General features: G+C 36.7%; 1 protein-coding gene across 5 annotated transcripts in view; it reads right to left on the minus strand.

The window, feature by feature from the left end:
* ADGRV1 (adhesion G protein-coupled receptor V1) overlaps positions 1 to 15222 on the minus strand; it is a 593679-nt gene extending 578457 nt beyond the window's left edge. For all 5 annotated transcript variants that reach the window (XM_050795448.1, XM_050795446.1, XM_050795449.1 and 2 more), the window contains exon 1: positions 14976 to 15222. In XM_050795448.1, the coding sequence (XP_050651405.1) occupies positions 14976 to 14997 (22 nt within the window). In that variant the 5' untranslated portion in view covers positions 14998 to 15222. The remainder of the gene's footprint in view (positions 1 to 14975) is intronic.
* Positions 15223 to 15740: the final 518 nt, after the last annotated feature.

The raw sequence follows: 15740 nt of genomic DNA on the forward strand, positions 1-15740 counted from the left end.
TTGACAAGACCAACAAAAACAAGCAATGGGGAAAAGACTCTCTACTCAATAAATAGTGTTGGTATAAATGTGCACACATGCTCACATGCACACACACACATGAATTAACAATATCTGACAAATTATGCTTTGGTAACTGGGACTTAATTTTTACTTAATGCCCAGTTCTCAATCAAGTGATTTATTAAATTTCCCTCATTAAAAAACAACATTTTAAAACTTTAATAATTTGTCTCAGAAGAAAATAATAATATTTTATTATATAAATAATAATTATTTCTCATTTTGGCAGTTCATCTAACATACAGTCATAGACTGCATAATGATGTTTCAGTCAGTGATGGACCAGGTATATAATGGTGGTCCATGAGATTATAATATTGTATTTTTACTATACCTTTTCTAGGTTTAGGTATGTGTAGATACACAGATTCTTACCTTGGTTTTACAATTACCTACAATATTCAATACAGTAACATGCTGTACAGGTTTTTAGCCTAGGATCCACAGGATATACATATAGCCTAGCTGTGTGGTTGGTTATACCATCTAGGTTTGTTGTGTTGCACACTCTATGATGTTTGCATGATGACAAAATCACGTAACAACACATTTCTCAAAAGATATCCTCATCATTAAGTAATGCATGACTGTAATTTAGATAAGTCTCCACCAAAAAGACAGAAGCCATCAGGGAATGGATTCAGTGGGAATCAGATAATATTCAATCACATTTCTGATTTCAGCAATATCCTGGAGAACTCAATCATTATGCTGGCCAATACCACACTTCCTTTCTTAGGAAAACCTACATTCAGTGCTGAGGGGAAAACTGTGAATTGGAAAGCATTACTTTATTGTGTTTCCTCACAATTTGGTGGCCTTAAATTTCTTACTTAATTAGTAGATCTATACACGGAGAGATCTAACTGAAACCTTCAAGCCATCTGTGATGCATTTGCCCCATAACTTGATCCTGAGTTTAACAAGATATATAGAAGAATGGGGACAAATTCCTTTTAAATGCCACTTGTCTGTTTTATCCACGCTTCCTGGTAGGTGAGGAAGGGCATGAATACATTCTCTGATGCATCCTTGCTCCTATTTAGTCCATTCTAATTCCAATTTCCCCCAATTATTTTATTTTCTCCTCTCTCTCAGTACAGGAAATCCTTCCCTTTTCCAATGTTAGTCCTAAAACACATATCCTATGGTCTCAATTTTTTTTCCTTTGAAAATTATTCACTATTTTCTCTGCATCCATCAAAGCATAATTTGTCATTGTTAATTCATGTGTGTGTGCATGCGTGCATGTGATCATGTGTGCACGTATATACCAACACCATTTATTGAATAGAGAGTCTTTTCCCCATTGCTTGTTTTTGTTGCCTTGTCAAAGATCAGATAGTTGTAGGTATGCAGCTTTATTTCTATTCTGTTTTCTATTTTGTTCCATTGGTCTTGGTTTCTGCTTTTGTACCAGTTCATTCACATATATTTGGTGAATGAATGGATGACTGGATGAATGGCATATTCTTCAGAAGAACTTTTTTATCTTATTTTATTTTATAGACATCAAACCTGCTTAAACACAAAAGTCATGCAAAAGGTCACCACGTACTTCCGACACTTTCTTTAAATGCCTCCTTTATTCTTCATTTAACATTGTTTTGCTGCTACCCAAAACAAGAGCTTATCAACATACATCCATTGTTATTGGCTTTATGAATTTGCTCTCTTCTGCCCATTCCAATAAGCCTTCTCTACATTACCAAGAGAATAGTCTTCAAAAGACTATTTTTATACCAGTCTGTAATACAAAAACTGACAGAGATTCCATAATGTCTAACAAGAGGTAGGAGAAACCCTAACTCTTGCTCTGAAAATCCAAACCAATGCAAATGTCAGGGTAAGGACCTCCTAAAATCCTCTGCTCCATAAAAATGAGAACACTAGCAAAAATTGTCAGAATCCATGCTGGCAGAACTTTGGAAATTAACCAAGGGCTTGCAGGATTCCAAGGAGCATTTATTAAAGAAAAACAGCTGAATCTCCAGGAAATCAGTGTACTTTATTATATTTAAACTTGACCTATTCCCACACAACTCTCCCAGCCTCCAAAGTCACCTTAAAAACTAACAGCCTGCAATCACAGCTAAAACCAGCATCCTGGCAGCCACTGAAGGGAACAGAATGGGGCAGGAAAGCCATCAAAGCCCAATTCACAGAGTTGTCATTGTTTGATCTATCTAGTGGTTTCTTGAAGACTTCGCTCACCACGGTATCTTTATTTGCCCTGACTCAAAGTTTGCCCAGTATATGAAAGGCTTTTCCTTAGAGGCACTTGTCAAAAATATTTATAGGCAATTATGTAACATAACAGCTGCCAGAGGTAGTAGATAACCGCTGGGAAAAACAATAAGCTAACTAAAAGCTTAAAAGGAAAGACTGGGCAATGAGAAGTTTATTGCAAATTTAAAAATTTCTGACATATTCCTAGAACCTAGAAGATGACACACAAGTATAAGGCTGTGCACATGTTCATGAAAAACCTGTAAAAGCCCTACATTCTCACCTCTGGCTGGCTTTGAGGCTGTGTGCAAAGAGGAAGTGAAGGTCAGGCCAAGTTGAAAATTTTCTGGCTGAATGCTAAAGGTATTCTTCAAAATGCACACGGAGCTCCCAAGCAAAAACTGGGAGACTTACTGTTTCCCAGGATTTAAGAAAATCTCTGTCCAATCATTAGCTGATCACTAAGCTAATCAAGCAGAGAAGGCAATGGCCACACATAACAAAGAGTGCATACTTTAAACAGACTTCAGAAAATTCACTAAACAAACAACAATAAAAGCAGTAACAACAACAAACCTAGGAATAGGGGGAATCTGAACTTGAAAGCCATACAGTTTCTTAAAAAAGAAAAACACCAAGCATGGAAAGAAACAAGAAAATATGAGCAATACACAGCAAAAAAGTAATTGATAAATATTGTCCCTGGAGAACATACCAGATGCTAGACTTACTAGATAAAGACTTTGCACAAACTGTTTTAAGTATTTTCAAAGAACTAAGGGAAATCACGTCTATATAAACAATAAAAAGTATAAAAATGATTTATCATCAAATGAATGATATCAAAAAGCTGTTTGTTTAAAAAAAAAAAAAAAACAGAAATCTGGAGTTGAGAAGTAAAACAACTACATTAAGAAATTCATTAGAGTGGCTCCACAGCTGATTGAAGCATCCAGAAGAGTAAATCAGTGAACATGAAGATAACTGAAATTATCCAGGCTGAGGAACAAAACAAGGAACAAAAATGAACACAGTCTCAGAGTCCTGTAGGACACCACCAAATATACCAACATAGGCTTGGTGGAAGTCCCAGAAGAAGAAGACTAAAAACAGAAAGGAATTAAAGAAATATGGCTGATGAAATAATGGCTGAAGGCTTCCCAAATTTGATTTAAAAACATTAATCTACATATCTAAGAAGCTCAGTAAACTCTAAGTAAAATAAACACAAAGAGATCCACATGTAGACATGTAACAAAACTGCCAAAGCAAAAGACAAAGAGAGAATCATAAAGGAAGGAAGAAGAAAATTATCACATAAAAGTGATATTCTGATTAATACCTGATTTCTCCTCTAGCCTAGGAGGCTAGAAGGCAGCGATGTATTCAAAGTGCTGAAAGACAATAAACTAAGAATACTATATACAACAAAATTGTCATTTCAAAATTAAGAAGAAATTAAGACATTCCTGGATAAACAAAAAGTGAGAGACCATGTGGCTAGCAACTTTCCTTTCCAGAAATACTAAAAGAAGTCTTTCGGGGTGAAATGAAAGAACACTAGAGAGTAATCTGAATCCACAGAAAAAAATGTAAAATGCCAGAAAAAGTCACATGACAGATAAATATAAAAGATGGCATAAATGTACTTTCGTTATAACTACTTTTAGCCTCTCTGATTTAAAAGATGACTACATAGAGCAATAATAATAGATCTGTGCTAAAGAGTATATACTGTATAAAAATGTAATTTGTACAACAATAACAAAAAGCAGGGGCAGAAATGGAACTATATAGGAGCAAAATTATTGCATGCTATTGAAATTAAGTTGTTATTAATCTGAGCTACACTACTATAGGTTAGGATAGTAAATGTAATCCCCAGGGTAACCAATAATAAAATTAATGAAAAGAATATAATAAAAGAAACAACCACAAAATTAAACTGATACCTTAGAAAATATCTATGTAAAATAAAAGGCAGTAAAAGAGGAACAGAGGATGAAAAGGGACATAGATGCAAAAAAACAAATAGCAAAATGGCAGACATCAATCCTATGCTATCAGTACTTACATTAAATATTACTGCATTAAATACTCCAATTAAAAGGCAGAAGTCATCAGAATGAATTGGAAAAAATGACCCAGCTATATGCTCTTTATAAGTGATGCACTTTAAACTCAAAGCCACAAATACGTTGAAACTAAGAATGAATATATATATAGGCCGGGCGCAGTGGCTCACGCCTGTAATCAATCCCAGCACTTTAGGAGGCTGAGGCGCGTAGATCACAAGGTCAGGAGATCGAGACCATCCTGGCTAACATGGTGAAACCCCGTCTCTACCAAAAATACAAAAAATTAGCCGGGTGTGGTGGCAGGCGCCGGTAGTCCCAGCTACCTGGGAGGCTGAGGCAGGAGAATGGCGTGAACCCAGGAGGCAGGGCTTGCAGTGAGCCAAGATTGTGCCATTGCACTTCAGCCTGGGCAACAGAGAAAAACTGTCTCAAAATAAAATAAAATAAAATAAAATAATAATCATATATATATATATATATCTCAAACAGAAACCAAAAGAAAGCTGAAGTGACTATATTCATTACTATGGTGTGAATGACCTGTTCAAAACTCGTATTGAAATTTAATTGTCATTGTAACTAACAGTGTTGTGAGGTAGGACCTTTAAGAGGTGATTACATTATGAAGGCTTTGCCATCATGAATGGAATAATGCTGCTATTAGGGGGGTGGGTTAGTCATCACAGGAGTGGCCTCCTGATAAAAGGATAAGTTTGGTCTAATTTCCCCTCTCTGTCTCACATGCTTGCTTGCCCTGTAACCTTCCATCCTAGAATAACACAGCACAAAAGCCCTTGCCAGATACCAGAGCCAAGTTCTTGCACTTTCAGGCCTCCAAAACTGTGAGTTAAATAAGCCTCTATTGCTTATAAATTACCCAATCTCTGGTATTCAGAAAATGGACTAAGACACTAATATTGGACAAAATAGACATTAGGACAGAAAATGTTGCTAGAGACAAAGAAGGATATTTTATAAAGATAAAGGGCTCAATTTATCAGAAAGATGTAACAATCATAAATCTACAGGTACATAAAAATCCAATCCCAAAACACATGAATTAAAAAATGACCAAATTGAGGAGAATAACAATTGAACAATTATAGTTAGTGACTTTAGTACTCCACATTCAATACTGAATATAACAACTAAATAAAAGATGAACAAGAAAAGAGAAGAGTTAAAACATACTATAAACTAACTAGACTCAATACACATCTATAGAACACTTCACCCCAGAACAACAGACACACATCTTATCAAGTACACATGAAGCAGTCTCCAGAACAGATAATATGGAAGGCCCTAAACCAAGTCTCAATAAACTTAAAGGACTTTAATCATACAAAGTATATTCTCCAACAATAAGAGAATGAGATTAGAAATTAATAACAGAAAAAAACTGCAAAATGTACAAACATGTTGAAATTAAACAGCACACTACTAAATGACCAAAGGATCAAAAAAGAAAGCACAATGTCAATTAGAAAATAATTTGAGATTAATAAAAATAAAATCAGAACACAACAAAACGTATGGGATGTACCTAAAGCAATGCTTGGAAGAGAATTTACAGGCATAAATGCATATATTTAAAAAAAGAAAGATCTCAAATAAAGAACCTAAACTGCCACCTTAAGAAAGTAGAAGAAAAATAGGCAAACTAAACCCAAATCAAGCAGAAGGAAACAAAGAAAAAATATTTGAGTGAGAATAAATAAAATATAGAATAGAAATACAATAGAGAAAATCAACAAAAGTGAAAGTTGGTTCTTTGAAAAGGTAACAAAAGTGACTGGGCATTGTGGCTCACGTCTGTACTCCCAATACTTTGGGAGGCCAAGGTGGGTGGATCACTTGAGATCAGGAGTTTCAGACCAGGTGGCCAACATGGTGAAACTCTGTCTCCACTAAAAATACAAAAATTAGCTGGGCGTGGTGGCAGGCGCCTGTAATCCCAGCTACTCAGGAGGCTAAGGCAGGAGAATCGCTTGAACCCAGAAGGCAGAGGCTGTAGTGAAACAAGATCGCACCACTGCACTCCCGCCTGGGCAACAGAGGAAGATTCTGTCAAAAAAAAAAAAAAAAAAAAAAAAAAAAGATAACAAAACTGACAAAACTTTGGCTAGACTAAGAAAAAAAGGAAGAATATTTGCATTACTAAAATGACAAATTCAAAAGGGGTCATTGCCACCAACTTTACAGAAATAAAACTAAGTATACAAAGCATAACCATGAACAATTATATGCCAACAAACTGGATAACCTAAAACTAAACAAATCCCTAGGAAGATACAAACATCCAAAATTGACTCGAAAATAAATTAAAAATCTGAATATGCCCACAACAATTAAACAGATTGAACTAGTAATTGCAAAACTTACCATGAAGAAAGTCCAGGACCAGATGGTTTCACTCGTAATTCTACCAAATGTTTAAGGAATAATTAACATCAACCCTTCACAAACTTAAAAATATATATGTAAAGAACAAGACTTCCCAAACTATTTTGTGAGGCCAGTATTACCCTGATACTAACACCAGACAAAGACATTATGGCAAAAAAGAACTAAGAAAAAAACTAAGACAAATATTCCTTATGAATATTGACACAAAAACTCTTAACAAAATACTAGCAAACCAAATCCAGTAACATATAAAACAAAATATACACTATATAACCAAATTAGATCTATCCAGGAATGCAACACTTGTTCACCATCCAGAACAAATTAATGCAATGTACCAAAGTAATAGAAAAAAAGCAGAGGGAATCACATGATGATCTCAAAAGACACAAAAAAAGCACTTGAAAAAATTCAACATCTTTTTATTATACAAAGTAGGAATAAAGGGGTAATTCTCCAACCTGACAAAGGGTGTCTATAATGGGTATCCACATCATACTTAATGCTAAAAGACCAAAAGTTTTCTCTCTAAGATCACAGGACAAGACAAGGATCTCAGCTCTCACCATTTCTATTCAGCACTTTACTGGAAGTTCTAGGCAGGACAACTAAGCAAGAAAAAAATAAATAAAACGTATCCTTGGGAAAGATAAATTCAACTGTCTCTATCTACAGATGACATGATATTGGATATAGAATATCCTAAAAACTCCACACATAAAAAATAAAAGAGTTCAGCAAGATTACAGGATACAAAAGCAATATACAAGAATCAATTGTTATTTCTACACATTAGTAATGAAGAATTCAAAAATAAAATTAAGAAAATAATTGCATTCACAATATTATTAATAAATAAAATGCTTAGGAAGAAATTTAACAAAAGATGTAAAATAATCAAGACTGTGAGGTACTGGCAGAAAGACAACTAGATCAATGAAATAGAGTTGAGTCCAGAAACAAAATCATACATTTATAGTCAATTAATTTTTGACAGTGGAGCCAAGCCAAGTTAATGAGGAAAGAATGATTTATTCAGCCAATGGAACCTGGATAATTGGATATCTATGCGCAAATGAAGGAAACTTATATCATATTAAAAATTAACACAAAATGGAATAAAAACCTAAATGTAAAAGCTTAAACTATAAAACTCTTAGATGAAAACACGGGTATAAATCTCTGTGACCTCGTATCAGGCAACAGTTGCTTAGCTGTGACACCAAAAGTATAAGCAACCAAAGAAAAGTTAAATAAATTAATTCAACAAAATTAAGATATTTTGCTTCATATGACACCATCAAGAAAGTAAAAAGACAACCCACACAATGAAAAACAATTGCAAATGATATATCTGATAAGGGATTAGTATTTAGAGTATGGGAAGAACTCTTATAACTGAATAAAAAAAAAATTTTTTTTTAAAACTATTTTAAAAATGGGCAAAAAGCCTGAATAGAAATTTCTCCAAAAATGATACACAAATGACCAACAAGCATGTGAAAAGGTTCTCAACATCATTAGTCTTTAAGGAAATACAAATCAAAACCCGAATGAGACATCACTTCACACCTAATGGGATGGTTAACATAAAAAAGAGAGAAATGGAAACTCTCATACTTGCTGGTGGGCATATAAAATGGTAAACACACTTTAGAAAACAGTTGGAAATTCTTCAAAAAATGAGGCACAGGGTGACAATATGACCGAGCAATTCCACTCCTAGATGTGCAACCACAAGAACAAAAAACGTATGTCTGCACAAAAAACTTGTATGCAAATGCTTAAAGCAGCATTATTTATAATAATCAAAAAGTAAAACCAATGCAAACACCCATCTATTTATAAATGCATAAATGAAAGGTGGCATATCCATACTCTGGAATACTATTTGGCAATTACAAAAAGATTGAAGTATTGCTACATGGTATAACATGGATGAATCCTTAAAACATCATGCTAAGTGAAAGCAGACACAAAAGGCCACATATTGTATGATTCCATTTATACGAAATGCCCAGAATAGGCACACCTATAGAGATAGAAAATAGATTACTGGTTTCCAGGAATTGGAAGGTGGTGGAGAAAGGTGAGATAGAGAGCAAACGCTAATGGGTACAGAGCTTCTTTTGGAGGTGATGAAAATGTTCTGGAATAGACAGTGGTGATGGCTGCACAACTTTTTTTTTGAGACGGAGTTTTGCTCTTGTTGCCCAGGCTGGAGTGCAGTGGTGCAATCTCAGCTCACTGCAACCTCTGCCTCTGCGGTCATACAATTCTCTTGACTCAGCCTCCCAAGTAGTTGGCACTACAGGCCCGCCTACAGGTGCTGGATCCACCACCACGCCCAGCTAATTTTTTTGTATTTTTAGTGTAGACAGGGTTTCACTATGTTGGCCAGGCTGGTCTCAAACTCCTGACCTCAGGTGACCCTCCTGCCTCAGCCTTTCAAAGTGTTGGGATTACAGGAGCGAGCCACCACACCCAGCCACAACTTTTCAGACATATTAAATGTTACGGAAATGTACGCTTTGAAAGGTGATTTTTTTTTCATATGTGAATTATCAATTTAAAAAACAATCAAACCTTCTCTGTACTTCCAGTCATCTCTTTCTCTTCCTTCAACATTTCCAGTCAAGTTAATCTAATATGGGTCTGGGACAAGGCACTTGTATTATTCATGCTTCTGCAACTTTAATCTAAGGTAGTCCCAATTCTCTCTACCTCTTTCCACTCCCTCTCCTCCACTATTTTTTCAAAGTCCCAATGAAGTCCCACTTTTTCCAGAACACTCTCCAACCTTAGCTTACTAGTCTGCCAGAGAACCAACCAACAAGCTCTCTTCGTTTCATTCCTGCTCATTAACACTGTTGAATTTAGTTAAATAAAACGAATGATTCTAACTATAACTGTAATAAAAGCTTTATAATCACAGATTGGAAATATAGATGAAAATGAATTATTTCACATATGTTCTCAAAACTATACTGATCACTTGTAAGACATATCTAAAACACTTCTATTATGCCTTCTTTTGGTTAAACATTATTTGAAGAATGAAAAATGTATTATTTTACTTCCAAATATTTACACAAGTACAGTTATGCAAAAACAGTATTGCACTAAAAGATAGAGCTACACTGAATTACTGGTCCATGACATGGATTACAGGATAATATCATCCTAATTATCCTAACAAAAGGATTACCATACCATACAGTGGCTCCTTCAGAGGAATATGAGTGTATACATGAAGCATATTAATACTACCTAATTGCCAAAATTCATGACTAAAGAAGCTGACAAAAATCTTATTTTCAATCAGCACACAGTACAAAACCTTTATTTCCACAACATGCCTCAGAGCACTTATTCATTTGTTGTAACACTTAAGAATCTTTTCTCTTTTAAACTTATTCCCCACAGAATTCTTTCTGGCATAAAGGAATTGCACCTTCTTTGTTAATTTTGTGAGTCATGGTAACTGAATTAATCCCAGTATGTATGCCCTATGCTTATTGTGCATACTGCATGAGAAATAAACCATTAACAGCGCACACAATGACTTTTTTGGAGTTGCATTTTATTTGAAGCTATTCTATGTCTTTCAACCTGTGCCACATTTCAATAATGACTATTTATAATTACAGTCATCCCCTTATTTGCTTGGTATTTCATTTTTCTTGCCCTATGGCACCCTACAGTTGAAGGCAAGGAAAACTCTCTGTTGATTAGTTATTTAAAACCAGCAACAATAACTATGCTGGAGAGAAGACTACTTGGAAAGGATTACATAAGACCTAGCACTCAACAGCCTCAGACAGAGAGCAGCAAATTATAAACCCAAGTACTTCGTTGCATGTAACCAAATTGGCTAGTTGAAATGCTAATTGCCTTTTAGCAAAACTGAAGACAGACAGGGGGACCTTGTGCTTCAGAGAATGAAATGCATTTTTACTCCACTTCTATACCATTGTCTTGCTGAGAATCATTTGGAATCTATTCATAAAGGTAGCTCTTTCCCTAACCTTTAAAATGTGGGAAATTTATTTGGCCCCTGCCAGCACCTCAGACGTGCTGATGTGCCAAGATGAGAACAGATGGTTGGATTAAAGCCATGTTAAGCCCCTAATAAAGTGAAGCATGAAAAATCTCTACGCTCAAACGTATAGTTTAAACCAAGAAAATATGCCTAGGGAAGTAAGTTTTGAATAACAAATAGATTTATGAAATTAAAATAACCAGAAAACATAATCTTCAAAACAACTATTTTCAGTGTAATTACATGCAAATGCATACAGAAAGAGTTATCGTTTCTCTCAAAGAAATGCCACAACTTTTCTTTACACTTAATAATTTTGTGAGTATTACTTCAAAACTCATTTATGGACAATGATTCCAGCAGCCAGTGTTTCCCTTTAATATAAAAGAGGGTCCATTCTACGTTTTCAGAATCCTGAATAAATGAATGAGAAATGCCCTATCAGCATCTTGCCCTCGCTTTGGGGTAAAGCCAGACTTACGCCCGACTGCACCAGAAAAGGGCCCCGTGACCACCTGCCCAGCAGCTGGGGGAGGGACTTGGTCTGGTACATTTTTAAGTGTATAGTGTGTCACAGTAGAATCGGAAAACAAAGCCTTTGTATTACCACAGTCGCTTGTGCCTCAGCTCCACCCTTCTCCTCCTCTGCCACACCTCACTCAGGGCAACAGAGCTGGGGTGCTGTGGCTTCATGTGTGGCCTAACATCCTGGCATATTGGGGAACCCTCCATGCATGCAAAAGATGCTCCCTGTGTTCCCAATCCTACCTTGTGAAAGGAAAAAATTAGGCATGCAATGTGAGGAAATCAACTTTTCTGTACTATTCCATTCTACATGGAGTAGACTCTAGTTTATTAGTAGTATGTTTACCTTCATTGCTCAACAAATATCTTTACTTACATAAAGTCTGAACTACCCAGGAGTAATGGAATACTAAGACTAAATAGAACTTTACTGTACATGGTTTCAATAAATAATTCAGCTCTCACCCTGATTCGACAGGAATTAAGAGAAGAAAGACCTCTCTGGCTGGATATTCACCAAAACCTTTAGACTGGGGAGGTTCTGGTGATTTTTCATTATTTCTTTACTGTCTAAATTTCCTGCATGACTTTGCATTATCTTTGCACTCAGAAAAAAAGTTATTTCCAGAATGGTGGGGAGGTAAATTGAACAGTGTGTGATACTCAGCTATGTGATTCCTCCCCGCCCCACCAAAATCAGGTAAATACACATCCAAATCTCTCCATGGTAACACACTGCATTTTATAACCAAATTAAACAATTTTCTAAGAAGCTCATTACACTTTGTAAGCATCTGTAAATTGTCTAGTTGCCCTCTACTTGAAGTGAAAAATGGTGATGGCATTGTGCTTCCACTGTGTAGATTTCAGACCTGGTGCATAAAATAACGACTTATCAAAGGCAAATAGGCAACAAGGCAATTTATTCAATAGATTAACCATTATGCTAAACCCTATAGATATAATCACATATATATAGACACTATATAAGAGAAATGTAGAATACAGTCATCGTCTTCAAGGATTTTGCATCCTAACTGGGGCAACCTTGAAATTTTAAATAAAAGTAGGGCAGCAATATAAGAAACGGCACGAGGTGGCATTTGTTTGAGTGACAATAAATCAAACAATTAATGACCAAGTTAACCCATTAGGATACTTCTTACCTAGCAGTATACAAGAATGTATAGGTGACTAAAACATGTGGCCTTAAGTGTGTCTCTTAACTGTTCTAGGTCTCAGTTACCTCAAACATAAAATAAAGAGGTTGGTTTAGTTTGGCTCCAAGTCTCCTTCCAGTGCTTCAAGATTTCATGTTATGTTAACAGCCTAAGAATTTCAGAACAATGAATGATCACACATTTAATCTAAGATAAAAAGTATTTTCTTTGTGGGTCCTCCCAGGACATAGATCTTTCTGCCTCAGTTTCCTCATTTGCAAATCAGGATAAAACAATTTAATTCATGATCCAATATAAAATTACACTAATAAAGGGCTTAAGAGAATTCCTGGCATACAATTCAATAAATGTGACATACTATTATGATTCATCATGGGATATGAACAAAAGAGTTTAGTCGCAGCTAATTCCGCTCTCAACACCCTTTTCCCTTGGGTGTAAGCATTTTTGTCTCAAGCATGACTACCTTCAAGTAGAAAGACATCTGACATACTTAATAATAGCATTTGCTTAATACTAGTTTCTGCCCTCTCACATTTTTTCTAGTAGTTATATTACCATAAAACCATTTGTGTTCCAAATATATCTCATATTATCACTTTCTTAGAATACAACTGGCATTCCATAAATATACAGCATAAATATGTAACTTATTAAGATATAATAAATGGAGACTGATACAGCACCTATATATTCAATCGTATCAAGACTCAGTGTTACATAACTTACCTTTGCCCCATTATGGACTCTCATAGTAGTCCAAGATTACTTCAGTTTACGGACAATTTTAGCTTTTAATCATCACATTCAGTATAGAATAAGGTCCTAAGAGCATTCCGAAAAAATATTTGACCCAGCTCTTATAAACTGCAACTCTGGGCAAGGAGCTTAAACTTTTCATTCTTCAGTATCATTATCTATAAATTGGGATATACTACTATTCAATTTATGATGGCACTGTGTTAAATAAGATAATCTATGTAAAGAGTTTCTAAGAATTCACTACCTAGCAGGCATTCATTAACGAATGACTGCTATATTTATTCTTCATGGAAATGAGAAAATGGACATAAGATTCAGTCGTACTTCAGCTGTACATTTTTAAAGTGTGTACATCTTGGTTACTTCTTCTAAAAGTAATAATTTGAGAGAGATAATATTTTTAGCTGAAATAAACCTTTGCAATCACCTAGTCCAATTACTTTATTTTATAAATGAAGAAACTAATGCCTGGAAGGATGGGTGAATGTCCAAAGTCATTGTGTGTTAATGGCAGAGCTAGAACATTATATCTAATCACATATATTTAATATATTTTATCATAACATAGTTCAGAGTGTTTTTGACATCTCCCTGTAACCTACATTTTTCTCAAATTTCATAGGCGGGAATAGTTTCCACTTACTCTATGAAATTAACCCAGAATAAATTATTGGTGCTCATTTGTATCCTGCCTAAGATATCATTTTTTTCTCTTACTTATGATCCGTTGGGTTTCTGTTGTTGTTGTTTGATATAATTATTTTGATCAACTACACAAAAAGGGAGAAAAAAAACTTTAGTAATTTAAAGTAATCATAACTTCAGTAAGAATTTCTAATCATGCTGTACTAGTTAAGGTATATTTTTGACTTTCATCCTAATTCTCAGTAATTATGCATCTTTAAAATTTGGTATCAGTTTCTACAAGAGTGTGCAGCATACTAATAAATATATTACACACATTTCAAAGGCTGTGGATTTCATGAAGTGGGAAAAGTTGGTTTAAAACAAGTTACATAAGATAACACACCTTAAAATCAATTTTCCCCTGACGAACACAGCTATAATTTCTTGGTTTTAAGAAAAAATCAATTTTGAGATAGTTTTTAAAATTAAAGTATAAGCTTTTAAATATATATACATATATATGTTATGCTATAGCTCCATGTTAATCCCAAGCTCCCTAAAATCAATATATTTCGCTGAAATTTTTCGACGCAGTGGCTATTTTGGAACACAAACAAGACTCTTTATCTCACCCTTCCCGTTATCAATTATTACCTATGGCGCGCCGTTCTTGGTCGGTTATTTTTCAGCTAGACTTTTTTAAAATTAAAGCTAGGGTTCGGGTTTCAAACAGGCAGAAAAAAGAAGAAAGGAAACTTTTCACTCTGCTCATTCACTTCTCACCTTCTTGAGATCAGGCATCTTTGGAACGGGCGGATAAGGGGTGCAGGAACCTAACGCTCCCTGCAAAGCCGCAGCCTTGGACAGAACCGACACGGGCAGCTATGCCCCGTTACCCGCAGGCCGCGGCGCCGGCTGCGCGCCCAGCCTCCCTGCGTCCGGCTGTGGCCCGCCCTCCGGGCCGCCCTCGCCGCCCACCTCCAGCAACAGGTGCTGGTGCTGAGGCGCTCCCCTGGGGCACCGCGATGCTCGCAGCACCACTCCTCAGTCATAGCCTACCTGGCCGCAAAAACACCGACATCCGCGCGCTCCCAGCGGTCCCCGCCGGCCCTCCACACACCCTCGCTCTGCCTCTCGCTCCCGTCCCGTCCGTACTCCCTGCTCGGGCTGCTGATTCTTACTCCCACTACGCGATCAGGAGGAGGGCTCCATTCTCCTCCCCTTTCTCCCCGTCCCTTGCCTCCTCCCTCTCCATCCTTCCTCTGCTCCAATAGGACCCCATGGCTCCCCAGGCAGCGCTCACCTGACCAACGGAGCGGGGGTGGCCGCCCAGGGCAGCGCACACTGCTCTGCGCAGCAGGCAGCCAGGTCCGCGCTCCGGCGTCGGGAACACCCTGCCTTGGCCATCCCTAATGGACTCTTCCATCAGCGAGGCGCCTAAGCTGACCTGCCGGGGCTTAGGAGCGCGCGAGTCCTGCCTCTGCCTGCGCGTCCCGCCTCCGCCTGCGCGTCCCAGTCAGAGTGCGCGGTCAGAGCTTTCTAATCGTCTCGTTTGGCTAAACTTTCTAGTTGCCCCTTGGGCACAAGTAACTCACCATGGACAGCGGTGCACACCGCCCTGGGTACTCCACTGTAAGCAATTCCTAGTTTTCTTTCTGGGAAGAAAACCCATTTACTAGTCTTGTTCCGTTCCTAAGAGAGTATTTCTTTGCATGTTGACCGAAGCACTCCCTAAGTTTACCCCATAAGAATTTGAGCATAAATTGATGAAATATTAGAAAGGAAGGATCTACCCTCAACTGAATTTATAAAGCAGGGATTGAG

This window comes from Macaca thibetana, chromosome 6, assembly GCF_024542745.1.
Source record: "Macaca thibetana thibetana isolate TM-01 chromosome 6, ASM2454274v1, whole genome shotgun sequence".
NCBI classification, from domain to species: domain Eukaryota; kingdom Metazoa; phylum Chordata; class Mammalia; order Primates; family Cercopithecidae; genus Macaca; species Macaca thibetana.